At 45.0% G+C, this 26,662-nt stretch overlaps 1 protein-coding gene across 4 annotated transcripts in view; it reads right to left on the bottom strand.

The window, feature by feature from the left end:
* Nucleotides 1–26,662, bottom strand: part of LOC122789663 (KH-type splicing regulatory protein) — a 441,911-nt gene that overhangs the window by 270,647 nt on the left and 144,602 nt on the right. For all 4 annotated transcript variants that reach the window (XM_044057076.1, XM_044057077.1, XM_044057079.1 and 1 more), the window contains exons 9-11: nucleotides 19,233–19,328; nucleotides 18,468–18,570; nucleotides 18,085–18,185 (exon numbers count right to left, since the gene is read on the bottom strand). In XM_044057076.1, the coding sequence (XP_043913011.1) occupies nucleotides 18,085–18,185; nucleotides 18,468–18,570; nucleotides 19,233–19,328 (300 nt within the window). The remainder of the gene's footprint in view (nucleotides 1–18,084; nucleotides 18,186–18,467; nucleotides 18,571–19,232; nucleotides 19,329–26,662) is intronic.

Genomic DNA, 26,662 nt, shown 5'->3' with positions numbered 1-26,662 from the left:
AGTGGGCTATCCATTTTGAGATTGTCTGTTTGGATATTGACTTTCCTTGAGCTCCTACCGCATAGGCCACAAAAAGCTGTTCTGATTTTCTGAAAGGCTTTGTTCTGTCCAAATAACGCAGTTGTCTGTGGATGTCCAAGGAATGCAGTAATCTCTCCCCTTTGTTTTGAGGATTAGGATAAAAAGTAGGTAAATGTATGGCCTGATTTAAAGCTACCCTGGATAACACTTTAGGCATAAAGGACGGGTTGGTACGTAATGAAGCTCTGTCCTGATGGAAGATGATGAAAGGCTTGACAGCCATAAGAGCCTGTAGCTCTGAAACTCTATGAGCTGAAGTGATAGCCAGAAGGAAAGCTGTTTTCCAGGACAAATATTGTAAATCTGATGAGGCAGCTGGTTCAAAAGGGGGCAAAGTCAGTTTTTCCAGAATGAAATTAAGATCCCAAGCAGGTATTGGTTGTTTTCTTGGAGGTCTTAAATTCTTAGCCCCTCTGAGGAACTGTCTTAATAGAGGGTGAGAGAATAAAGGTGGATCATTGTTATATTCTGCAGAAATGGCTGAGGCATGGATTTTGATGGAGAACGAAAGTCCACTGCTTAGCAGTTCGGCCAAATATTGTAGTATTTGAGGTAAATTCAGTTTTCCAGGGCACTGGCCCTTTTTCATTCCAAACACAAAAACGTTTCCATTTTGCAGAGTAAGCTTTTCTAGTTGATGGCCTTCTGGCCTCCAAAATGACATCCTGCACCTCCTTGGAGAGCAGGGCCTGCTGTGATGCTAAGAAATCTTCCATGCGGCTAGATTGAGTGTCTTCAGCTGACTGAAGAGTTTTGAAGCTGTGCCGAGTCAGAAGAGGCATTAGAGGCAGGGTCCATGGTGGGGAATGAGTCAGGCTCCTTAGTAGTGGGTACCAGTGTTGCCTTGGCCAGTCCGGAGCAATGAGGATCATCTTTGGTCTGTCTGCTCTGGTCTTCAATAGGACTTTGGGCAGCAGAGGAAGAGGTGGGGAAGGCATAAACTGTCACTGATGTCCAACTGAAAGAGAGCATCCACTCTCCAGGCCTTTGGATGGAAAATCCTTGAGCAGAATTTTGTCAATTGATTTTTGTGGGAGGCAAAGAGATCTATGTCTGGCCTTCCCCATTCTTGGATTATTTCTGTAAAAACTTTTGGATGCAACTTCCATTCGTGTGGATCTGTCATATTCCTGCTTAGGTTGTCTGCCAGAGTGTTTTCCTTGCCTGGCAAGTACTGTGCTTGTAGATCCATTTGTAAGTCCATGGCAATGTTCCAAAGTGACATGGCCAGTCTGCATAGGGGATAAGAATGTGTTCCTCCCTGCTTGTTTATGTACCACATAACTGTGGTGTTGTCTGTTCTTATCAATAGCTGACCTGGTTGTAGAAGGTCCTTGAATAGCATTTATCACTGCTAGCATTTTTGATTGATGTGAAGGTGCTTTTCTTTTTGGGTCCATTTGCCCTGAATGCACCGGTCTGTCATGTGTGCCCCCCAGGCGTAGTCCGAGGCGTCTGTTGTGATGATTTGCTTGAGGCTTGCTGAATGGAAGACCTGTGTTTGTTTGGCATGCTTGAGCCCACCACAGAAATTCCTTTTGCAGACATGGAATTAGTGGTATCATTGTTGCCAAACTGTGGCTGTGTTGAGACAGTATGTTTTTTAGGTACCATTGTAGTTCTCATATGCAGCTTTGCACATGGGATTAGTAAGATGCAAGATGCCATGAATCCCAGAGCCTGCAGGATTTTCCTTGCAGTCAGCCTGGTGCAATTTGCCAGTGTTCTGAAATATTGAATTAGTTGCCCCTGCTTCTCTGGCGTGAGGTAGGCCATCTGGGTGTTTGTGTCCAAATTGGCACCCAGGAAAATTATCTTCAGAGAGGGTATTAGCCTTGATTTCTCTTTGTTGACTATGTATCCTAGAGAGTTTAACAACATTATTACATAAGCCAGATGTTTCAGAAGAATGTGCTTGCTGTCCGCTTGGATCAGGCAGTCGTCCAAATAAGGGTATATTTGTATCCCTTGAAGTCTGCAGTAGGCAATTACTGATGCCAGGCATTTCGTGAATACTCTGGGTGCAGTAGATAAACCAAAGGGCAATGCAGAGAATTGATAATGTATTGAACCTGCAAGAAATCTGAGGTATCTTCTGCAATTTTGTCCGATTTGGACATGCAGGTATGCCTCCTTGAGGTCCAATGTTACCAGCCAAGACTCCTTGCCCAGCATGGGAAGAAGTTGCTGTAGAGTGAGCATCTTGAATTTTGGTAAGAGTAGGAATGTGTTTAGGATGGAAAGATCCAAAATAGGTCTCCAATCTTTGCCCTTCCTTGGCACCAGAAATAGCCTGGAATAAAAACCTTGACCTTGTTCGTGTGTCGGTACCTCTTGAATAGCTTTCATGTTTATAAGATCTGAAATTTGCTTTTGTGCCTCTGCCCTTTGATTGTGTGGCAGGTTTGGCATGCCTTTCATTTTTGGAAGGGTATGAAAATGGAATTTGTAGCCTCTGTTTATAATGTTCAGGATCCATTTGTCCTTTGTGACATTATGCCAATTTTTTGAGAATAGTGCCAGCTTTCCTCCTAAGGATGCTGCCATTTGAGACCTGGTTGGCATGCAAAGGGGAAGTCATTGGTTTTGCTTTCTGAAAGATTGTGAGTTGTCCTCACCACCTCTGTGTAGGAGCTTGCCATTGTCTGCCTCTGTACGAGCCTTGTGTTTGTCCTCTGCCCCTCGGGTGCCTGTATCTGCCTCTTTGGGGTCTGTCTGTGGCAGGAAAGGACCAGTTTTTGGAAGGCCAATTTCTACTAAAACGTGGGGGTTGAACCTGCATAAATTCTTTCACAGTTTGCATTGATTTAGCCTTTTCCTCCATTTTCCGTAATACTTCCTCAGCATTTGCCCCAAATAGTACATCCTTTTGAAGAGGGGCATCTAGTAATTTAGCTTTGACATGACCAGGCAAGGCTTGTTCCTTGAGCCAGGCATGCCTACGTATGACTGAGCCTGTAACAGCAGCTCTACATGAGGCCTCTAGAGCATCAAAACCACATTGTAAGGTACGTTTACCCACTTATTCTGCACTATGCATCAAATCCTGCAAAGTACAGTTTTGTACCTACCATAAATGTCCTGCAAAGTACAGTTTTGTACCTACCATAAATGTAGATGTTCGAAGATCCACATTGCTGCAGTCCTAACACTTGGGTAGTCCGCTGTCCACGGTCGGCCCGAATATCAAAGTATAAGGCTGACGTCGGTCAGGGCGCATTTAACTGACGTCAGGGTACAAATGCGCATGACCGGCGTCGTATCCTCAGTCTTTTCTTGCCCCAGATGTCAGAAGACCTTAAAAAGAAAGGTCAAAACCAAAAGACAGCAAACAAATAACCAACCACCCTTGCACTAACTATATGTACAATAGATATAATACACACAATATGTACAACCCAACCCACAGAACCACCTCCAAGTACAGAGGGGAAGGAGGGAGGGCAAATTAGACTGCAGCAATGTGGATCTTCGAACATCTACATTTATGGTAGGTACAAAAAACTGTACTATGTTCTTCATCTCACATTGCTGCAGTCCTAACACTTGGGTAGAATCCCAAAGCAGAGATAAGGGAGGATGGCTAACTAAGGAAGCAGGAGCTGCCAAAATGCCCTGCAAAACCGCAGTGGCAAAACCAGCCCTGGACTTAGAGTAAAGTGGCAGGTGATAATGCCTAGAGAAGGTATGCACAGAACTCCAAGTAGCTGCCTCTAAAATATCCTTGGTTGCCACTCCCCTCAAAAAAGCTGTGGAAGTGGCAGTAGCCCTAGTGGAATGAGGCCTAATCCCAGCTGGAACCTCCTTGCCATGATGGGAACAGAAAGCAATGCAAAACCCAATCCACTTAGAAATAGTTTGTTTTGACACAGGCTTGCCCTGAGAACTCAGCAAAAGAAACAAACAACTGCTGAGACCGCCTGAACCCTTTAGTTCTGTCCAAATAATAACGCAACTGCCTGTGTACATCCAAAGTGTGCAAAATCTTTTCCCCTTTATTTTGGGGATTTGCATAAAAAGTAGGCAAATGAATAGTCTGGTTTAAAGCCACACTAGAAACCACCTTAGGCATAAAGGAAGGATTAGTACGTAATGATACCCTATCCTTATGGAAAATCAAGAAAGGCTCAACTGCCATAAGGGCCTGCAATTCAGAAACCCTTCTTGCAGAGGTAATGGCCAATAAAAAAGCAGTCTTCCATGATAAATATTTCAACTCAGCAGTAGCTGCAGGCTCAAAAGGTTGTAGAGTGAGTTTCTCCAACACAAAATTGAGATCCCAAGCAGGAGTAGGAGCTCTTCGTGGGGGTCTGATATTCTTTGCCCCTCTAAGAAATTGCTTGAACAAAGGATGAGAAAACAATGGCGGGTCGCAATCATAGTGAGCTGAAATTGCTGCAGCATGAACTTTAATAGAGAAGGACAAATCTTTGTCCAGTAACTCAGTAAGATATTGAAGAGCCACACTTAAATTAGGCTCAGAAACATCAAAATCCTTTGCTGCACTCCAAAATAAAAATCTCTTCCATTTATCTGCGTACACTTTCCTTGTACTAGGCCTTCTAGCTTCCAAAATCACATTCAAAACTTGTTGTGGAAGTTGAGACCTTTTATGGTTCAAAACAGAATATGCCAGGCTGTTAGGTGAAGAGAGTGAAGTTTGACATTGAGCAAATGGCTGTCTTCCTGTGACAAGTGTGGAATCGAAGGCAAAGGCCATGGAGGCTTCCGTACTAGACTTCTCAGTAATGGGTACCAGTGCTGTCGAGGCCAATCTGGAGCTATTAAAATCATCCTTGGCTTGTCCTGTCTGGCCTTCAGAAGTACCTTTGGGAGGAGAGGCAGAGGTGGAAAGGCATACACATGAAGATTGCTCCAATTGAAAGAAAGAGCATCCACTTTCCAAGCTGTGGGATGAAACCTTTTTGTGCAAAACTTTGGCAGCTGATGGTTTAGTGGAGAAGCGAACAGATCTATGTCTGGAGTTCCCCATGACACTGTCAATTTCTGAAATACATGAGGATCCAATTTCCACTCGTGGGGATCCATAAGTCGTCTGCTCAACACATCTGCTAAGGAGTTCTGTGCTCCTGGCAGAAACCTTGCCTGAAGATTGAGCTGTAAACTGAGAGCAGTCTCCCACAAAATCATTGTTTGCCTGCATAGAGGATAAGAATGCGTTCCCCCTTGCTTGTTGATGTACCACATGACAGTTGTGTTGTCTGTTAGAATCAACACCTGTCCTGGAAGAAGGAATTCCTTGAAAGCTATTAATGCAAACTGGACTGCTAACATCTCCTTCATGTTGATATGTAGATGTTGTAGACGGACAGGCCACTTGTTTTGTATCCATTTTCCATTCAGATGAGCTCCCCAAGCTTTGTCTGAGGCATCTGTCGTTAAAATCTGACTTGCCTCTGGCCGGGTCACAGAGAGTCCCTTGTTTAGGTGACATTCCTGAGCCCACCACAAAAATTCCTTCTGAATGCAAGGTATTATTGGAATGACAGTGTCCAGATCCTGGCAGTGCTGTGTCCATACATTTTTGAGATACCATTGTAGCTTCCTCATATGCAGTTTGGCATTGGGAAGCACCAGAATACAAGATGCCATGAGCCCTAAGGCTTGAAGGACCGTCCTTGCAGTCAGCCCGGACTGATGAGATAGTTGACGGAAGTAAAGGGATAGACTCTTGTTTGTCCGGGGTTAAAAAGGCCATCTGGGCTGCTGTATTCAGTCTCACACCCAGAAAGCACATGTCTTGAGAGGGTACTAGACTGGACTTTATTTCGTTCACAGAATACCCTAGGCATCTTAGCACTGCTATCACATACTCCAAATGACGAAGAAGTTCTTCCTTTCCTTGAGCCAGAATCAGGCAGTCGTCCAAATAAGGATAGATCTGTATTCCTTTTAGTCTGAAGAAAGCTACCACTGGAGCCAGAACTTTCGTGAACACTCTGGGCGCAGTAGATATGCCAAAGGGCAATGCAGAGAACTGATAGTGAGGAGTCCCAGCTCGAAAACGCAGATACTTTCTGCAACTGAGTCTGATAGGAACATGAAGGTAAGCCTCCTTGAGATCCAAAGTTACCATCCAATGATCTTTGCCCAGCAGAGGTAAAAGCTGCTGCAACGTCAACATTTTGAACTTGGGAATGTCCAGATAAGTGTTGAGGATAGATAAATCCAAAATTGGTCTCCACGTGTTCCCCTTCTTTGGTACTAGGAACAGGCGAGAATAAAATCCTAGGCCCACTTCTGGCAGAGGGACCGGCTGTATGGCCCCTAGTTGGAGCAACAGAGAAACCTGTCTGTGAGCCTCTATTCTTTGTTGAGGAGGAACGTCTGGCATGCCTTTGAAAGGAGGCAAGGTATGGAAATAAAACCTGTAGCCGTGGTGTATGACATCCAATACCCATCTGTCCTGGGTAATTAAACTCCAATTTTCTTTGAAGAGTGCCAACCTTCCTCCCAAAGGTGCTGCCAGACGAGCAGGCTCTGGCAGCTGAAAAGGTAGGTCATTGGGTCTGTTTACGAAAGGACTGACCCCTGCCCTCACCCGAAGCCTGTGCAGGAGAACTCCCTGTTCTAGGCCGGAAAGAGCCCTGAGCTCTACCCTTACCACGTCTAGATCTACCCCTAGACTGGGAATCATAAGAAGGATACGTCCACCCCTTAGTAGGCCAATTTCTACTAAACTTTGGAGGCTGGACTTGCAAAAAATCTTTAACAGTCTGCATAGACTTAGCCTTGTCTTCCATTTTCTTTAAGACTGTCTCAACAGGAGGCCCAAACAACACGTCAGATTGTAAAGGAGCATCTAAAATCCTTGTTTTAACATGTTCAGACAAATTCTGATCCCTCAGCCAGGCGTGCCTGCGAAGAACAGTCCCAGGTGGCAGCCACCCTAGACGAGGCCTGTACAGCATCAAAACCACATTGCAAAGAATGCTTACCCACCTGTTCAGAAACATGGACTAAATCTTGCAACTCTTTACAATCAATACCAACTGCCAGAGCATCAACCTTAGACTTCAATTGTGAAAGAAGATAGTTTTGGTATTTCAACATGTGAAACTGGCAATTCAGAGCCCTTATAGCAAGAGTGGAAGTAGTATAAACTTTCTTTCCCCATCTATCCAAGGCCCTAGCCTCCCTATCTGTAGGAACCGGATTCTTAACAGAAGCCTTAACACCCTTAGGCCCCTGGCTAACAGTTTCTGGGTCTGCCCTAGGACTTTTAAAAAGATACTTGTGAACGTCAGGCACCCTGTAATACCTATCCGGTTTAACAGGAGCAGGAGGCAAAGAATCAGGATTAAGAGAAGCCTCTGTAAAAACATCTTCCACTACATCCAAAACAGGAGGTATAGCCAAAGGCCTATGCTGGGGTAAAAACAGAAATTCCCTAAGCCTTTCCCTGGAATCAGAGAAGTCCTGACCTTCCCACTTAAAATGCTCCCTCATGGAATGAGGAGTTTCAGAAAAAGAAAAATCCTCAGGAGGAGCAGCAGCAGGAGTAGAATCATCCACATCAGAATCAGAATAAGGAGAGTACTCCTGCAAGTCTTCAGCCGAAGACTCTGAAACATCTGAAGCTTGCTCAAAACCCCCCAGCTCAGGCTCCACCCTAGGTCTCTTAGCAGGAGGGGGCATAAAACCCCTAATCAAAGTAATCAAATCTTCTGCCATTTTAAGCATATGCTTCTTGGGCATAGTACCTGAAGAGCTAGGGTAACACCAACTGAAGCTAAACCTGGCCTGCCCCTGGGAGAAGCCTTAGTAACAGAAGGAGAGGGCCTAACCACCTTAGGAAGGGAGGGAGTATAGTAACCTGAGAAGCCCCTCAGCCTGACTTGCCTCCTGAGAGGCCACATCTTGCAATAATAAAGTTTCACTCTGTGAACACAAAGAAATCTCCGGTGGAGCCACCGGCTCCACCGACACCTCTAAAGAACCGCGTCCGCACAGACGGTTCTTCTAGCCTAGGCTTAACTGTCTTGTCCTTGCGCTTCTTCGAGGAAGCGGCGCCGGAGCATCCGACGGCATTTTATAATTGCACCGCTTCCCAAAGACTAACCTTGCACAATCCAACCTTCTCTTTATAGTGCTTATTAAATCTAGCACAAGAGCGACAGCCAACAACGTCGTGCTCAGGCCCTAAGCAAGGAATACACAAAGTATGATAATCTCTATGCGGTATCAGTTTCCCACAAGAAACGCAATTATTAACTTTTTCTGACATCCGTAAATGACTGAGGCAAGGAAAAACAAAAATATTCCCCAACGGGGTACTTAGCCAACTTTGAACTCGGTCTGAAACTTCTAAATAGAAAAATCTCAGAACGCCAACCGGCACTTGCAATGCTGCTTCTGCATCGGACCATGCGGCAAAAAAGACTGAGGATATGACGCCGGTCATGCGCATTTGTACCCTGACGTCCTGACGTCAGTTAAATGCGCCCTGACCGACGTCAGCCTTATACTTTGATATTCGGGCCGACCGTGGACAGCGGACTACCCAAGTGTTAGGACTGCAGCAATGTGAGATGAAGAACATCTCCATGTCTGGTTGTTCAGGTTGTGACATTTTACTTTTCAATTGAGATAACAGAAACTGTTGGTATTTTAGCATATGGAACTGACAGTTTAAGGCCCTCATGGATAAGGTAGCAGAGGTATATACCTTTTTTCCCCACCTTTCTAAGGATCTGGAATCTCTCTCGGAAGGCAGTGGGTTTTTGGCAATGGAGGCCTTAACTCCCTTGGGCCCCTGTGAGATTGTTTCTAGGTCAGCAGCATGGCTTTTGTATAGAAATTGGTGCGAGTCAGGAACCCTGTAGTACCGGTCAGGCTTAACTGGAGCTGGAGGGAGAGAGTCCGGGTTAAGGCAGGCCTCAGAGTAAACATCATCTAGGATGTCCAGGACAGGAGGTATAGCCAGAGGCCTGTGCTGGGGTAACAAAAGAAATTCCCTGAGCCTTTTCTTGGAATCTGAATAATCCTGGCCTTCCCAGTGGAAGTGTTCCCTTAAGGTATGCAGAGTTTCACCAAATGAGTAATCCTCAGGGGGGGATACAGAAGGAATAGATTCCTCTGCATCAGAGTCTTCAAAAGGAGAGTAAGACTGTTCCTGATAATCAGAGTGCTCTGAAATAATGGAGCCCTGATCAGAGGAGGGGGAATCTTCCTCCACTCTGGGTCTTTTGTCTGGAGGTGGCCGAGAACCTCCGATTAGAGTAATTAAATCCTCAGCCATTTTAAGCATCTGCTTCTTAGGCATGGGGCCTGGAGATGGGTCCTGTGTAGCTGGTCTCTTAGGGTGCATGGCAGCTTTAGACTTGGTGAAAGCCTTGATGGAGAAAGAAGAGGAAGGTCTGAAGACACCTTGAGTGGAGGTGGACCTGTCCACATTGTGTTTCAATGCCAAGCGTGGCTTCGGTATCTGTAGTCAGGGTGTGGGCCGAGGAGCCTGCGACCTCTGGTACAGGAGACACCGCCGAAGATGTATAGTCGGTAATCAGGGGCTGCGTAGGTGCCTCGCTGAGAACCGGACCACGTGTAGTCTGCTTTGGCGTGGTGTTGGTAGAGGCCGCGGACCTCGAGACCTCGAGTGTCGGTCCTTGTCTTTGCGTTTTTTTAGACAAAACCGGAGTCGGAGTATCCGACGACATAGTACAGTTAAATGCTTCCCAAAATAATGCTGGGCGAACTCCGCCCGACGCTTAGTGCGTTTGTTGAATGTAGCACAAAAGCGACAGACCGAGATGTCGTGGTCTGGGCCTAAACAAGGTATACAGAGGGAATGGAAATCCTTATGCGGTATTTGCTTCCCACAAGAAATACAATTAACAACTTTGTCAGACATCGGTCTGAGGCAAGAAAAAGTTTCCCCAATGGGGTACTTAGCTTTTAAGAAGACTTCGGTTCCAAATTTTTTGTAATCTCACGAGCTGGCCGACCGGCACTTGCAAACTGATTCTGCTTCAGGCACCGCGCGGCACAAAAGACTGAAGAAAATGGCGTCGGCTGGTTCTTTTATACCCCTGTTGCACTGACGTCAGGGAAGAAGTGACTACAACCGACGCCGGACCTAGACTTTGGAATTCGGCCGACCGAGGACCCGCCTGACGGCAGGAGAACCCATCTGTTATGACTGCAGCTGTATGCACGATGAACATCTGTGTAGCCTTCACTTATGAAAATGGTTGAATCAGTTAAGACAGACTTACAAAACGTTTGCTTACCTATGGTAACGATGTTCACAAATGAGTTGCATTCATTTTTATACTTCTAAGAGGTGGATACCCATGGCTTACTATCCCTACATGTTGCAGCTTTCCCGCATCAGATTTATCTTGAGCCCCAACTAATGCTAGGGAACACAGGATATCTGCCACCATTTGTGCCTAGTCAAATTTTTGTGCCGATTTTAAGGGAGCCCAGCATTAGCAGTCAAGGTATTTTACCTCACAATCGCTGCATTGTTTTCACATCAAAAAATACAGAATTGTCTTTACGACACACAGCTTTAGATTTTAAGTTGGTGCCTGGCTGTTTCACAGGTTTAGATCACTGGAGTCAGATTTTAGTTTAAGATATTAACCTTGCAAGTTTTAACAATTTTCATTATGGTTCAGCAATCTTATTACTGACTTTACATTTGTGTCCTGCCAAAGGCTACCCATTAAGTTTTTCATCTCTGCACACACTTTCATACATGGTACAAAAGTTGTAATGGCCATAGGGACTAGTATGTGGGGGTGTCTCCCAGATTTAGACCTACCTTAGAGGTTCCCCTTCATAATCTCGAAATACCGAAATCCCGAATTTCAGTATTCTGAAACCATGTTCTGCTTTTCCCCGGTTAGGGGTCGCAACAGCAAAACTCCGGTCCGCTAATGATTGGCAGATTTTTTTTTTTTTTACATGTGCCAGCTCGATGCCCAACCTTCAGCAAAGGCACACCCATTCCACGCACATCTTTCAAACACCACTCTACCACGGGGAGGACATGCAGACTCAACACAGAAGGCACTCCAACCGAGAATTGAACGCGATAACCTCTTGGTGTGAGGCAACACTACCGCTGCACCACCGCTGTTTACCTAGTATTCAGAGACCATAAAGGAGAAAATTCAGAATACCGAAAGAACATCAGCACAAATTCGAATATCGCAAATCTGTGCTTGAGCATTTCTGGTACAGTACGTGAAGTGTTTGGCTGGGATGGTGTCTGGAACTGAAGGAGAGTATGTGCGTTTTCGTACGTTGTATGTGTGGGTAAGGGTAGGGAGGTGCAAGTAGGAGTGTTGGATTTGTTGGTTTGTGTGGTGTATTGTGTGTGTGTGTGTGTGTGTGTTGGTTTTGTGTGGTGTGTGTGTGTGTGTGTGTGTAGAATGCCATGGTGTGATTTTTCCCCCCTTTATGTGCGATTTCGGAGTATATACAAGTAGGGGGGGTGCTGCTTACATGTAGTGTAGATTGTGTGGTGTGGGTAGAATGGTGTGCGTGTTGTGGTGTATGTTCATGATTGTGGGTTTCGGGATTGAGAATGGTTCGGCTTCATAATCTCAAAATACTGAATGACTTCTGATCATTTCCTCAAGGGCACTATAGGGTCTATTGTTTCCTGTGGAGTTTATGCTCTAAAAGGAGTGCCTGTTAATGAGGTGAGTGGTGCCCCCTGGCCTAGAGAATACCTGTTGCTCTAGTTTCAAGACCTTAGGCATGACCCGAGGGCATAATCTCACCCGCTGGAATACAAACGAGCCTTTGAAATCATGCACATGAGCATATTAAAATTACTAGCACATACTACTGGAGCATTACATGCCTAAGCTCAAACTTAAGACAAAATTAAAAATATCCAATTGCTTTTAATTTTTCAAAATTTGCATGACTACAGATGCAATTTGGAAGCTGCTGCCATTAAAATTTACATGCTAGAAAGTTGATAAACTTGCAGAATATACAGGAAAACGTTCTCCTTGGTGTCTTACCAATTATGTATTACAAGATGGACTGAAGTGTGTCTTCTTGCATTACAGGTGTGTAGGGACAATCACAGCTCTGGAAGACACTGATGGGACCAATAGCAGGACATCATAACCAATCGCGCAGATATGCTTCACACCTCTAGTACAGCGAGAAAGCCAGTCTAGTCTACAGAGGGGATGCCTGCATCTGAATTTTCATTCAGAAAGAATGCTACTGCAGCACTGAACTTTGTAAAAGTACAGTTTTGTACCTACCATAAATGTAGATGTTCGAGTGCTAATACAGCTGCAGTAATCACAGATGGGTTTTCTGCAGTCAGGCGGTCCCTCGGTCGGCCGAATTCCAAAGTCTTGGTCCGGCGTCGGTTGTAGTCGCTTTCTCTTCTGACGTCAGTGAGGCCAGAGTATATAAGACACAGCCGACGCCATGTTCTTCAGTCTTTCTTGCCCCAGATGTCAGGTGCCCCCAGAAGGAAGGCAATACTAAATAATGCTTATATACATATACAAGCAATGCAATATAATCCAAAATCAGTGGTAGCAAGCAAATAAAACATAGCAGGATAACCCAGTCAGGTAGTATGAAGAGGTTGTTAGGCCCCATGCCTTTACCAAGTGGGGAAGGAGGGAGGGAAACCTGTACTGCAGCTGTATTAGCACTCTATAACATCGACATTTATGGTAGGTACAAAACTGTACTATGTTCATCGTGCATACAGCTGCAGTAATCACAGATGGGTAGAGTCCCAAAGCTATGCACAGGGTGGTAGGTACTAGGAGGAACTGGGTTGAGCCAGAATGCCCTGCAAAACAGCAGTGGCAAAGCCTGCTCTTGTTCTGGAATATAAAGGCAGGTGGTAGTGTTTTGTGAAGGTATGTACAGAACTCCAAGTGGCTGCCTCCAAAATATCTTTGGTAGGAACTCCTCTGAGGAAGGCTGTAGAGGTAGCTGTGGCCCTGGTGGAGTGTGATCTGATACCTGTAGGAACAGATTTCCCATGATAGGAGTAACAAAACCGTATGCAGTGGCCTATCCACTTTGAAATAGTCTGTTTTGTAACTGGCTTCCTTGAGCCCCTACAGCATAGGACAGAGTTGTTCTGATTTCCTGAAGGACTTTGTTCTGTCCAAATAATAACGTAGCTGCCTATGGATGTCTTAGGAGTGTAGCAGCCTTTCCCCTTTGTTTTTGAGGATTGGGGTAAAAGGTAGGTAGGTGTATGGCTTGATTTAAAGCTACCCTGGATACCACTTTAGGCATAAATGATGGGTTGGTACGAAGGGAAACCCTGTCCTGATGGAAAATGAGAAAGGGCTGCACCGCCATGAGGGCCTGTAGTTCAGAAACCCTACGAGCTGAAGTGATGGCCAGAAGGAAGGCTGTTTTCCAGAACAAATATTGCAAATCTGTTGAGGCAGCTGGTTCAAAAGGAGGCAATGTTAATTTTTCTAGTATGCAATTAAGATCCCAGGCTGGTATTGGTTGCTTCCTTGGTGGTCTTATATTCTTAGCCCCTCTGAGGAACTGTCGTAAGAGTGGGTGAGAAAATAAAGGAGGATCAGTGTTGAATTCTGCAGAAATGGCTGAGGCATGGGTTTTTATGGAAGAAAATGAAAGTCCACTGTTCAGCAGCTCCGCTAGATACTGTAATACCCGAGGCAAGTTCAGTTTTCTAGGGTCCTGGCCTCTTTTCTCATTCCAAGAGCAAAACCGCTTCCATTTTGCGGAGTAAGCCTTTCTAGTAGATGGCCTTCTGGCCTCCAAAATGACATCCTGCACCTCCTTGGAGAGTAGGGTCTGTTGTGGTAAGGAATTTTCCATGCAGCGAGATTGAGTGTTTTCAGCTGACTGAAGAGTTTTGTAGCTGTGCTGAGTCAGTAGAAGAGGCATTAGAGGCAGGGACCAGGGAGGAGTATGCGTTGGGCTCCTCAGGAGTGGGTACCAGTGTTGCCTTGGCCAATCTGGAGAAATCAGTATCACCTTCGGTTGGTCTGTTCTTGCTTTCAAAAGCACCTTGGGCAGAAGAGGCAGAGGTGGGAATGCGTAAACTGTCCATGCTGTCCATCTGAATGAAAGGGCATCCACTCTCCAGGCCTTTGGGTGAAAGGTCTTTGAACAAAACTTTTCCAATTGATGATTCCTGTGGGAGGCAAAAAGATCCATGTCTGGCCTCCCCCATGCTTGGATTATTTCTGCAAACACCTGAGGATGTAACTTCCATTCGTGTGGATCTGTCATTTTTCTGCTTAGATTGTCTGCCAGTGTGTTTTCCAATCCTGGCAAGTACTGTGCTTGAAGTTCGATTTGTCTTTCCAGAGTCAAGTTCCAGAGAGTCATGGCTAGTCTGCACAAGGGGTATGAATGTGTTCCTCCTTGTTTGTTTATGTACCACATTACCGTGGTGTTGTCTGTTCTTATCAGTAATTGTCCTGGATGCAGGAAGTCCTTGAAAGCTGTAATTGCATTTATTACTGCTAGCATTTCTTTTTGATTGATGTGAAGGTGCTTTTCTTTTTGGGACCATTTGCCCTGAATGCACCTGTCCGTCATGTGCGCCCCCCAGGCGTAGTCTGAGGCGTCTGTGGTTATGACTTGCTTTGCTTGAGGCTTGCAGAATGGGAGGCCTGTGTTTGCTTGACATGCTTGGGCCCACCATAGAAATTCCTTTTGCAAACATGGAATTATTGGTATTATTGTTTACAAACTGTGACTGTGTTGAGACCATAGGTTTTTTAGATACCATTGAAGTTTCCTCATATGCAGCTTTGCAAATGGAGTTAAAAGAATGCAAGATGCCATGAATTCCAGAGCCTGCAGGATTTTCCTTGCAGTAAGCTTGGTACTTTTTGCTAGTATTTTGAAGTACCGAGATAGTAGCCCCTGTTTTTCTGGCGTAAGGTAGACCATCTGGGTGTTTGTGTCCAAGTTGGCACCCAGGAAAGTTATTTTCTGAGATGGTGTTAGCCTTGACTTCTCTTTGTTGATTGTATATCCCAGAGAAAGCAGTAACCGTGTCACACATGCCAGATGTTCCAGAAGTATGTTCTTGCTGTCCGCTTGGATCAGGCAGTCGTCCAGATAAGGGTAAATTTGTATCCCTTGAAGTCTGCAGTAGGCAATCACTGATGCCAGGCACTTTGTGAATACTCTGGGCGCAGTAGATAAGCCATAGGGCAATGCAGAGAATTGATAGTGGATTGAACCTGCAAGAAATCTGAGGTATCTTCTGCAGCTTTGTCTGATTGGGACATGCAGGTATGCCTCCTTGAGGTCCAATGTTACCAGCCAAAACTCCTTGCCCAGCATGGGAAGAAGCTGCTGCAATGTGAGCATCTTGAATTTTGGTGGGTCTCCAGTCGGTTCCTTTCCTTGGTACCAGAAAAAGTCTTGAATAAAAACATTGACCTTGTTGGTGAGTAGGTACCTCTTGAATAGCTCTCATGCTTATGAGCTTTGAAATTTGCAATTGTGCCTCTGCCCTTTGATTTTGTGGCAGGTTTGGCATGCCTCTCATTTTTGGAAGAGTGTGAAATTGAAATTTGTAGCCTCTGTTTATAATGTCCAGGATCCATTTGTCTGTTGTGACAATATGCCAATTGCTTGCAAATAATGCTAGTTTCCCTCCCAAAGGTGCTGCCAGCTGAGACATGCTTGGCATAGAAATGAGGGAGTCATTGGGTTTGCTTCCTGTATTGTTGTGCACTGTCTTCGCCACCTCTTGGTGCTTGAGTTTGCCATTGTCGGCCTCTATATGATCCTTGTGATTGCCCTCTGCCCCTTGTGCGTCTATCTACCTCTTTGAGGCTTGTCAGTGGCTGGAAAGGACCAGTTTTTTGAAGGCCAATTTCTGCTAAAACGTGGTGGTTGGACCTGTAAGAAAGCTTTGACAGTTTGCATAGATTTGGCTTTTTCTTCCATTTTCCGTAGTATCTCCTCAGAATTAGTACCAAACAGCACATCCTTTTGTAAAGGAGCATCTAGAAGTTTAGCTTTCACATGATCAGGTAAATTTTGTTCCCTAAGCCAGGCATGTCTGCGAATGACTGATCCTGTAGCCGCCGCTCTACTTGAGGCCTCTAGGGCATCGTAACCACATTGTAAGGTGTGTTTACCCACTTGCTCCGCACTATGCATCATATCCTGTAACTCCTTTAAATCTGGTCGTTCAGGTTGAGACATTTTGTTCCTTAATTGTGATAACAGGAACTGTTGATATTTAATCATATGAAACTGACAGTTTAAGGTCCTCATGGCTAGGGTGGCCGAGGTATATACCTTTTTACCCCACCTTTCTAGAGATCTGGATTCCCTTTCTGCAGGGAGTGGATTCTTGGCAGTGGAGGCCTTCAATCCCTTGGGGCCTTGTGAAATGGTTTCAGGGTCAGCATTATGGCTTTTGAAGAGAAATTGGTGAGAGCTGGGTACTCTAATACCTATCAGGTTTGACTGGTGCAGGAGGCAGAGAATCCGGGTTAAGACAAGCCTCCGAATAGACATCATCCAGTATGTCCAAAACAGGGGGTATAGCCAGAGGTCTGTGTTGAGGTAACCAAAGAAATTCCCCAAGTCTTTTCTTGGAATCTGAAAAGTCTTGGCCTTCCCAATGGAAGTGTTCCCTCAAGGTGTGTAAGGTTTCCCCAAAGGAAAAATCCTCAGGAGGGGATACAGACTGAATGGACTGTTCTGCATCCGAATCCTCAAAAGGAGAGTAAGAGTGTTCCTCTGCATCAGAATGTTCTGATAAAATGGATCCCTGATCAGAAGAGGGAGAATCTTCCTCCACTCTGGGTCTCTTGTCTGGAGGGGGTTGAGAACCTCTGATAAGAGCAATTAAATCCTCAGCCATTTTAAGCATCTGTTTTTTTAGGCATGGGACCTGGAGATGGGCCCTGTGCAACAGGCCTCGTGGGATGCCTGGCTGCTTTGGATTTAGTAAAGGCCTTAATTGAAAAAGAAGATGAGGGCCTAAATACACCATGGGTGGAGGTGGACCTGTCCACATTAGTAGGCTCAACATTAGCAGAGGCTTCGGTTGTAGTCTGGGAAAGGGCCGAGGACCCAGCGGTCTCGGGTACAGAGGACACCGCCAAAGGAGTGTAGTCAGTAGTCAGGGACTGCAAAGGCGTCTCGCTGAGAACCGGACCACGTGTAGCCTGTTTTGGCGTGGTGTCAGCGGGGACCGCGGGCCTCGCGTGTCCGTCCTTTTCCTTGCGTTTTACAGTAGTCGGAGTGTCAGACGACATTTTATAATCAAAAGCTTTACCAAAGTAGTGCTGGGCGAACTCTGCCCGACGCTTAATAGTGCGTTTATTGAAGGTAGCGCAAAAGCGACAGCCCGAGACGTCGTGGTCTGGGCCCAAACAAGGTATGCAGAGGGAATGGAAATCCTTATGCAGTATTTGCTTCCCACAAGAAATACAATTATTAACTTTTTCTGACATCGGTCAGAGGCAAGAAAAGTTTCCCCAACGGGGTACTTAACTTTAATGAAGACTTCGGTTTCCAAAATATTCGTAATTCAGGAGCTGGCCGACCGGCACTTGCGAACTGCTTCGGGCACCGCACGGCAAAAAAGACTGAAGAACATGGCGTCGGCAGTGTCTTATATACTCTGGCCTCACTGACGTCAGAAGAGAAAGCGACGACAACCGACGCCGGACCAAGACTTTAGAATTCGGCCGACCGAGGGACCGCCTGACGGCAGAAAACCCATCTGTGATTACTGCAGCTGTATGCACAATGAACATCTGCACAAATATATATCCAATGCTACACAAACTGAGGGATACTTACAGCAGTACTTTTTTCTTTAGTTAACAATAGAGACAGTAATCCCTAAAGATCACAACTTAAGTCAACACTCAACATCTAGTGCATGGGATTCACTTTGGGAACCTGTCTCCTAAAACATTCATAACACTACTCACTATTGGGCTAAAGCACAAAACATCACATGCACCAGAAATATGCCCTGAAACAAATATTAGAGCAGAGACCTACCCGTAAGCTTTGTAGAAGCTCTTTAATGATATGTGCAGCATGTTCACACCTGTCTGGTGGGCCCATAATGTGTGCAATCTTCTCAGGGCCAGTTCCATCATCTGCAATAAAGAGTTCACACAGCTAAACACTACTAGCAGACTAGGTTCAATTGTACAGACAGCCATTCTTATGCAATTGTGTTCTTACAAGCACTCCATGAGAACAGTGAGCCCTAGGACCATCAATAAAGACTTGTTCCTAGAACCATGCTATGGGGCAGCAAACTATTAAACTTGGCAAGCGCACAATTTAGAAGCAGCGACCTTGGCATTACCTTACTTCTCAGTACATGCATGCTTGACAGATCCTTCTATTACTTTCCAAATGCTACATATACAAACCTGGTTTAAACTGGATCCGCACACCAGCATCATTCTGTATTTTTTTGATCATCTCTCCACTGCGACCAATGACAACACCCACTGAATGTCGGGGAACAGGAACCTTTAACAAAAGAGCAGCAGCATTAATAAGTCCATGCATTCTGCAGGATTGGTATCCCTACCTCAAAGGCTTTGTGCCTCTACACCCAACACAATGATCACCACATTAGTGCACAAGCTAGACCACAGCACATCACAGCAGAGTTACAACTACAGCGACAAACCAGTTGCAAACATTTTGTAAACCAGCAGACTATGTACTACCTGCATCATTTCACCCACCCCTTCAAAAAGCCAATCATTGTAGGTCTAAATTGCTAAATTTGTACTTTTCCTTATCCTCAAATCTGGGCTATGTTGACAAAAATGTAAAAACACAAACAAAATTAAGACAAAATACATCAGTTTAGTGACACTCCTGTGACCAGGATAAAGCAAGTCACAAGTAACCACCCCCCAGTTTTTGTAATCAAATACACAATTACCACTTAAAGTTCTCTGCCAAAATAAGCACATGCAAACAGCAAGTTCTACCACATAGGCCTTGCACACTACTGTAGAGAACTGCATTTAAAACTCATGTAAGGATAAACCCATATGCAGAATACTGCAACATGGAAAGAGGACATCAGTGTTTAAAACTAACTCATGTAACACAAGTTAACCTGCAACTAAATAGACAAGTCTTAATAAGGTATAAAGACAAGTGGCGTGCATACATACATCTAAACCTCCGCCTCTTGACCCGTATTCGTTTCGGTCTCCGAAGCCTCCTTGATCGCGCTCTCTCAGAAGATCCATCACCATCTCGCAAGCTTGCTGGAAACACAATGAAAAGAAGATGGTGAGGCAAGCAGGATCAAGTCACCTGGTGCCACATCCTCCTGCACCGCCCAGGACCGGCTTCATGGGACACTGGTCACGGCTTCCTTCTTGGACCAGGACTCATTCTAACGGGCACGGACTGCATCTAAAAGCAACAATTACATTTAAACGTTTGTAAATCATACAAACGCTAAACTTAGAAAGGACCCTTGGCCATTCCATTAAATACTGACTTTATATCAAAACAGGATACGAAGAGAATCCAAACTATGTTGACCACTTTGTTGAAGTTAATCCCTTATAGTTCTATCTAGCTTAACCTCCTAGGCCTGCTCAAATCATTAAATGAAACAGGACAGGCACATATTCCAACTAGCTTGTGCTCACATTTTCAAAGTTTAGAGCTTGAACTAATTTAGCTTCTGAGTAAACTACCTCAAGGCTGTTAACCCACTCCTTTGTTTTCCCTATGCAGTCTGGAGTCCCCACATTCAATGGCCTAGAACAGCCAACACCTCCGCTGTAAGATTAGGTCAACTATACTACAAATATTTCAGTAATTTTCTACTGAGTCTAGAAGGCCTACGTCCTGGATAATCACCTCAAAACAAGTCTGGGAGATCATGTACTCCACTGCCCACGTCTCTTACAAGTTTGAGAGAAACGTGACCATGTGCAGCTGTATCAGCACAACACTTTGGTATATACTTCAGGACAGTGAACAGCTAGGAGGGTACTTGCACACCAGTGGCCCATTGGGAATACCAGTCGCTGTCTTCCACCCTTCAAAATCCAAAAGCTGCAGTGACCCCATGACTTGTACAACTTCCAAAACAAGCCTGAAAAGGAACAATCCCTTACTACAAAACAGAGGGCTGAAATTTACTACAAAACAGAGGGCTGAAATGTTAAAGGACAACTTTGTTCCAGTTACAGAACACCAAATGCTCACTCTTCCTTAATGCAGAAAGCAAAACCTGCTATGCATGCCACGATTCTACAGCCTTTAAATAACCCAAGAGAAAAAAGGGAGGTATTAAAAAAATATGTTAGAAAACGCAAACTACTGAAAACCCAAACTACTGAAAAGGTTTCATGAACATGTTCAGTCTAACTAGATAATGGCTGATCCACTTCTGTTTGAAAGCTGAGGAAGTTGGCACCAGAAACAGCTACTAAGTTGCCGGGATTAAATAAGCCTAACCTGAGCATCATGGCAATCAACAGTAGCAAACGGACCAGGGTTTGCCATACTACTTTACACCAAGCAAGGCTTCAAGCTCCTCCTACAGTGACAATATTCTCAAGCCAATTGAGAGAGCTACATTAAATAATGGCACAACATTCAATTGCGAATCTAAACAAGTTACTCAAACTAGCTGGAATTAAACTTCCCTCCACAATACAAACCCCCACCTCCATGAAAGGATACTAAACTCATGAAACTGCACACATTCCTACCAGTTTTGCACTCATTACTGGGGGTGTCTGACAAATTTCAAAGGCTACATTCCTCAGGATGCCACACCAGCACAAAACTATGGCTGTTCTGTCCTCAGGGAGGAGAAAGTTGAACAAATGATTTGACCATATTAGCTTGCCTTTAATCAACCAGCTCCCAGATTAGGTTCTCATGGGCAGTGCATCTTTGCAGGAGAATATGAACAGACATTGCAAAATTCAACCACAGGAAGCACAAACATTTCACACATTTTGACAGTTTCATGCTACTACACAGTATACACTACTTGAAACGTCCACAACATACAAATGTGTGCACCTGTACATCGAGAGACTGCTTACAACTACAGCAGGGTGTGGCTGGGAGAAAAGCATGGATGAGCTGGGTAAGATGTCACACGCATTTGGTGGAAGGAAGCGCATAAAAAAAGTGAGGGTGGCACAGTATGGTGGAAATCGCATTCTCTGAACACTCTAATTTCACTAGGTAGACAGCACACAAAGGCGTGGTTACTTACATAACATGCTTTAAATTTTACATGGCGCACAGATATTATATATGCAGCTACCCCAAAAATCAAACTTCAGTCCTACTCATCAGATCTGTTTATTCTTGGAACAATAGGGCGCCGATACAGCTAGTCATTTTCTAACAGTAATCTGGGAGAAAGGTATGTATGCCACTTACTACACCAGTGAAAACCCACAGGAGGTTGGCATAATGGTTAAGGTGTTTGCCTTACAGACACAAGGTGCAGAGTTTGATTCTCACATGGGGTAATCGGCTTAATGACCCACAAGGAAGTTAGCTCAGTAGTAATCTATGAACATATACCTGATCACAATCACAAAGAAAAAAAAGCATGTTGTGGAAACAATCCTATACAAGTAGGAAAGATAGATTTCAAACCTCAGATCTATACAGTGTGCATGCATGTGCAGCTCACTACCAGAGGAACTAAAAATGCTCCAACACCAAAGCATAGCCAAACACCTATTGGACCCAGCAATGTACCAAACAGCACCAAAAATAAAATGTACACGGCACCTCAAAACCACACTACCTCTTATGGCATTAACCCACACGTCTCGGCACACTACCTCATATGGCATTAACAACCCACACTTCTCAGCACACTACCTCACATGGCATTAACAACCCACGTCTCGGCACACTACCTCATATGGCAATAACAACCGACACGTCTCAGGCTCAGCACACTACCTCATATGGCATTAACAACCCACAAGTCTCAGCACACTACCTCATATGGCATTAACAACCCACAAGCCTCAGCACACTAACTCATATGGCATTAACAACCCACTACCTCATATGGCATTAACAACCCACAAGTCTCAGGCTCAGCACACCAACCATCAAGACAGAAGGTGGCTACTACTGCACATTTGGCTGCATGTTTTATACCCATGACGACCTGACATCATGGAAGAGACCGCAACCGACGCAGGACCCAAGACATTGTTAATCAGGCCGACTGAGGGCTACATGCAAGCAGATAACGCAAATGTAATGACAGTGAAACATGTAGATCATACCTGACAAAACTGGCAATTTACGTAACGAAGCTAAACCAAAACCACTATCTTACAGAGGATGCAACAAATTACAGGCATGAACCATCGAGGTACTCCCAATGCTACAGGCAGTGACACTCCACCTTAATTTGCCTAGTGTGACCAAGAGCAAGTCAGTTATCCAGAAAGTGCTTAGGACAAAATGAGCTAGGTTGACCCAGTCTCCTGGTCACTACCTATGAATGTATTTGTATTACAGCCCTTTACAGCTCAGTGTGCCTCTGATTTTGGCGTTTTTAGCTTTTAGATACACATGGAAGCAAAAAAGTGTAGTTAAGGCTGCCACCAACTATAGCATGACAACTTGCCTGCTCTGATGGACATAAAAGTAACGTCTAAAAGAAAGAAGGAGCAAAAGGGATGCCACCAATGATGAAATTTGACTGCACATGTATACAAGTGTTAAAGTTTCCAAATGTAGAAGTCTGAACACAACCATGCAGAAACTCGCAACCAGTCCAGATACTGGATTTTACCACTCCCCAGCAAGTGAACACTCCTACCCATCGTTGTGGTAAAGGGTCATTAGCTAGTACCATCTTCACATATTTCTTGCCAGAGGGAACAAAATCCAGATGTTCCCACAAGCACAGACGTACTGACCCAAGTAGGCAATGACTTGAGAAAAGGGTATGATTATGGTACCAACCCCAGAGTTGGAGTACCTTTCCCTCCCTTCTACCACACTATCTAAAACTGCAGTAAAACGGTTACATTCTTCATAGTCAATGTTGCAGTCTGAAGTCTTGGGGTGGCTGTACGAGAGTCTGTGCCAGGGACAGTGGGCTCTGCAGGACGGCAGAAGGAACTCAATATCTGGCTCTGGAAATAGCTTCAAGGTGGTAATACTTAAAGGTGTGCAAGCTAGAATTTTCAGGAAAGATGTGGTGGCTGCTTCTGCACTGGAGAAGTGAACCCTTATTCTAGCATGTATCAGCTCTACATGATGTGCACGACAATGTAATACATTTAGGTATCCATTTTGAGACGTCCATTTCCATACACCTTTTTCCTCCTTTTACTCTGCAAATGCCACCAATAACCAAACTCACTAGGGAATCCTGTCCAATTGAGGTGAAATATTAGCTTTCTGCATACATCAGGGATTACGAGATGGTCTCCTTTGATGTCCTATTCTTATGCAGCAGTATTCCACATACAGGTTTACCCTTCTTTCGCATGCATCTAGCCAGTATTCCAAAGTTTATCCCCCCCTGGTGCAGACATCAGCTGTGGCAGAGGAATGTGGGTCATAAAAAGTGACATGCACACACCAGCCCTCAGAACTCTTCAGCCGCTAGTCGCACACCAGTCATTTGTTTACCACGGAAGTCAGAAAAAATTCGGATTAAGTACCACGTTGGGAAACCTTTCAGTCCTCCTTAATTTAACATTTGTTCATATCATACAAAAGGGGCAACTGAAGTGCGGCTAGCAGTTTCCCCACAAAGACAATGCCTTTTTTGCTTAGGAAGGGAACACTACCATGAAAACTGCCCTAGCTACAAGGCACTCGTCCCCAAAACCCTACATCGCCGATTACAGCCCCTCACCCTTCACCTCAAGAACCAGTGTCTTAAGCAACTCGTGCCAAGGAAGGAACGCACTTACGCCAGACAGAACCACCTAAGAAAAGGCCCAGAACCATGTGGCCTTCGGCTGTGCTTCTACCTTCTGAACTTCGGCCTGTGGCAGACATCGGCCTGGTAGAGAAATCTGTTCCCGCCAGCCAGGGTAAAGCGGGTACCCATGAGGAGGCCACAATCATGAGTGGACGTCAACGGGGAACCTACCTTTTCTGCAGGCTCATCTGAACATGCAGACCCTATTCCTGCCCAAGGCCCTCTCCAGTTTGGACACCTGCAAGGCCTTTAAAGAAAAAACAAAGCACCTTTCTCCACTGCTTGAAAGCACCCCAGACTGGCAAGCTTTCAGCCAGAGTATCTTCAATGCCCTGCTACAGCCCCTCCACCTCTCAGCCCTATGCCTGCCAAGGAGACTTCTGAACCAATACCTCCTTTGTGAAAAGATGGTATCAGATGACTGACCATCTGAAGCAGTAAAGGCTGCCTGCCCAGGACAACCTCTAATACATGTGGCTTGATGTGAGGGTCTGCAGCAGGACAGTATTCAATGTCACTTGTTTGAGGGGTGCAGTGGCTGCTGGCTCACAAGGGGAAGTAGTCTTTTCCAGTATGTAATGCTGGTCCCAAGCCAGAGACAGCTCTCTCGTGGGGGGGTCAGATGCAGGATCATCTTCAAATCCACTCCATTATGAGGGAGATACAAGCACATACTTCTGGTAAAGAAAGGCATCACTTACACAAATGAGAGGCATTTGCAGGACCTGTTCCACCTGTGCTTGGGTGGGTAAAGTTCTCCTCGTTTAGCACTATAGAAAACTTTTCTGCTCAGAATAGATTTCCTGGTATGGTTTTCTAGTTCAATTTGAAGCATGCCTTCAGAGAATGAGTCGAGTTCACCAACACATTTGGCAACTGTTTGCCTTTTGCAGAAGGCACTTCCCTCCAAAGTACAAGATTTTGTTCCTCTCAGTACTCTCCACATTTGCAGACAGCAAACCAGAGAGGATACATGGCTTCATGCACCTTAACAGTCCCTTTTGGCAACTCCCAAGAAAGTTGCATTGATTCCTAAAAAACTGCTGGTTCCTGCCACCAATTTCTTCTCCAGTGCCTGAAAAAAATTCTAGGACGGAGTATAAAATACAAATCTAAAGCCCCCCCTTCCATTTTCTAGAAACCAAACCATGAACACAGAAGGCTCAGCCCTTGCTTGGGGATGCATTTAGCCAACCCAAAAATTCAGGGGATGTGAAACTGGCACTGATCAGGCTGGTACAAACATAAGTAATGGTAAGTCTTGCCAGGAAAGTCTTACAATAAAGGCCAGGACTTGAAATGCACACAGAATACAACCATGTCTTACAACAAAAGGGGCGATGCTGCCTGTGCAGGCCAGCAATGGAGCTATGGTAATCAGCACAACTCCTGTCCCTATAGCCACTACATTTCAAGGGAGGGCTACCTGCTAGCAATCTGAGGTGATACCTGCTAAGCACCAACAAGTGGATGTTGAAGTGATTCTAGACTTGACACGTGCCAGAGGTAGACATTTCTGCATAAACAGCTGTTCCAGAACTCCACAAATGGAGGATGAACAGACATTTCTTAACCAGGACAGACTTTTCCTTGGCTCCACTGCCCCTTATTCCCAGGTTACTGAAGAAATTGAGGCAAGACATTCCAAAGATAACTGGCCCACACAAATAGTTCTCCATACTAGTTACCCTCAGCAGGGGAAGTACAACACCTTTTCACTCAAGAGCAGTGCATCATTTCAATCTAATGCGAGCCCGCTCAACCTAGCAGCTTACCTTAGCTAGACTCTGTCCAGTCACACGGAATCTCAGCAAGGGATCAAAACAGAAACTTATCCAGCAGAACACCAAGTTCTTAATGTGAGGGTGGGTCCTCTGACAAACATCTACATTTAACAAGCCTCTTAGCAGCTCTCCTGCATGATGAAGCCAAAGCACAACAGCCACACTTTAGTAAATGCCTAGATACCCAGAAGCCTACACATCACAAATCCTGGATGTCCTTCTGGAGACATCTTGGATGCCCCCCCCTTCATTACCAGACAAGAAATTTGAACATACTGAACAAACGTCAGAGCTCACATTACAAGGGTAGCCACAGTACAGTTCAGTCAAACTGACTCAATCTGAGCTATCATTTGGCAAAGAGTTTGGCAGCACGTCTGGGATAATCCACTAGTGAACTCTAGACATCACAGATGGGTCAGCCACTGGGTTCTTGTAAAGCTGGTGTGGGAACTGGGCACTATACAAGTTCTTGCTTCCTAAAAGAAAGGTAATCAAACTGCAGTGGTCTAAAGTCAAAGACTTTATGGACTGAAATTGTGCCCAAGGGGTCCAGGATTAGGCCAGGAATCTTCTATATGCTGGTTTGAGCCTGCGAAATCTCCTTGGATTACCTAATTCTATGGAAGGCATCCCAAAAAGTCCACAGGTGATGAGGCCAGAAAGTCAGAATCCAGAAAACACTAGGAAGGTAAATACTCCATGCAAGATCAGCAGAATTACCCCTCCCCCAGAATCTTCCCACGGCCTAGACAGGCCTTCCAGGGTGGACTACACAGCCCTTCCATGGTGGACTACCTAGACCATGAAAATCCATTATGTGCCAACTTTAGTAGGCCCTGTGCAGACCAGGGTAGATGTG

This window comes from Protopterus annectens, chromosome 15.part0, assembly GCF_019279795.1.
Source record: "Protopterus annectens isolate FY-2018-M chromosome 15.part0, PAN1.0, whole genome shotgun sequence".
NCBI classification, from domain to species: domain Eukaryota; kingdom Metazoa; phylum Chordata; order Ceratodontiformes; family Protopteridae; genus Protopterus; species Protopterus annectens.
The sequence above is the reverse complement of the archived record's forward strand: the minus strand, read 5'-3'. Positions and strand labels throughout refer to the sequence as shown.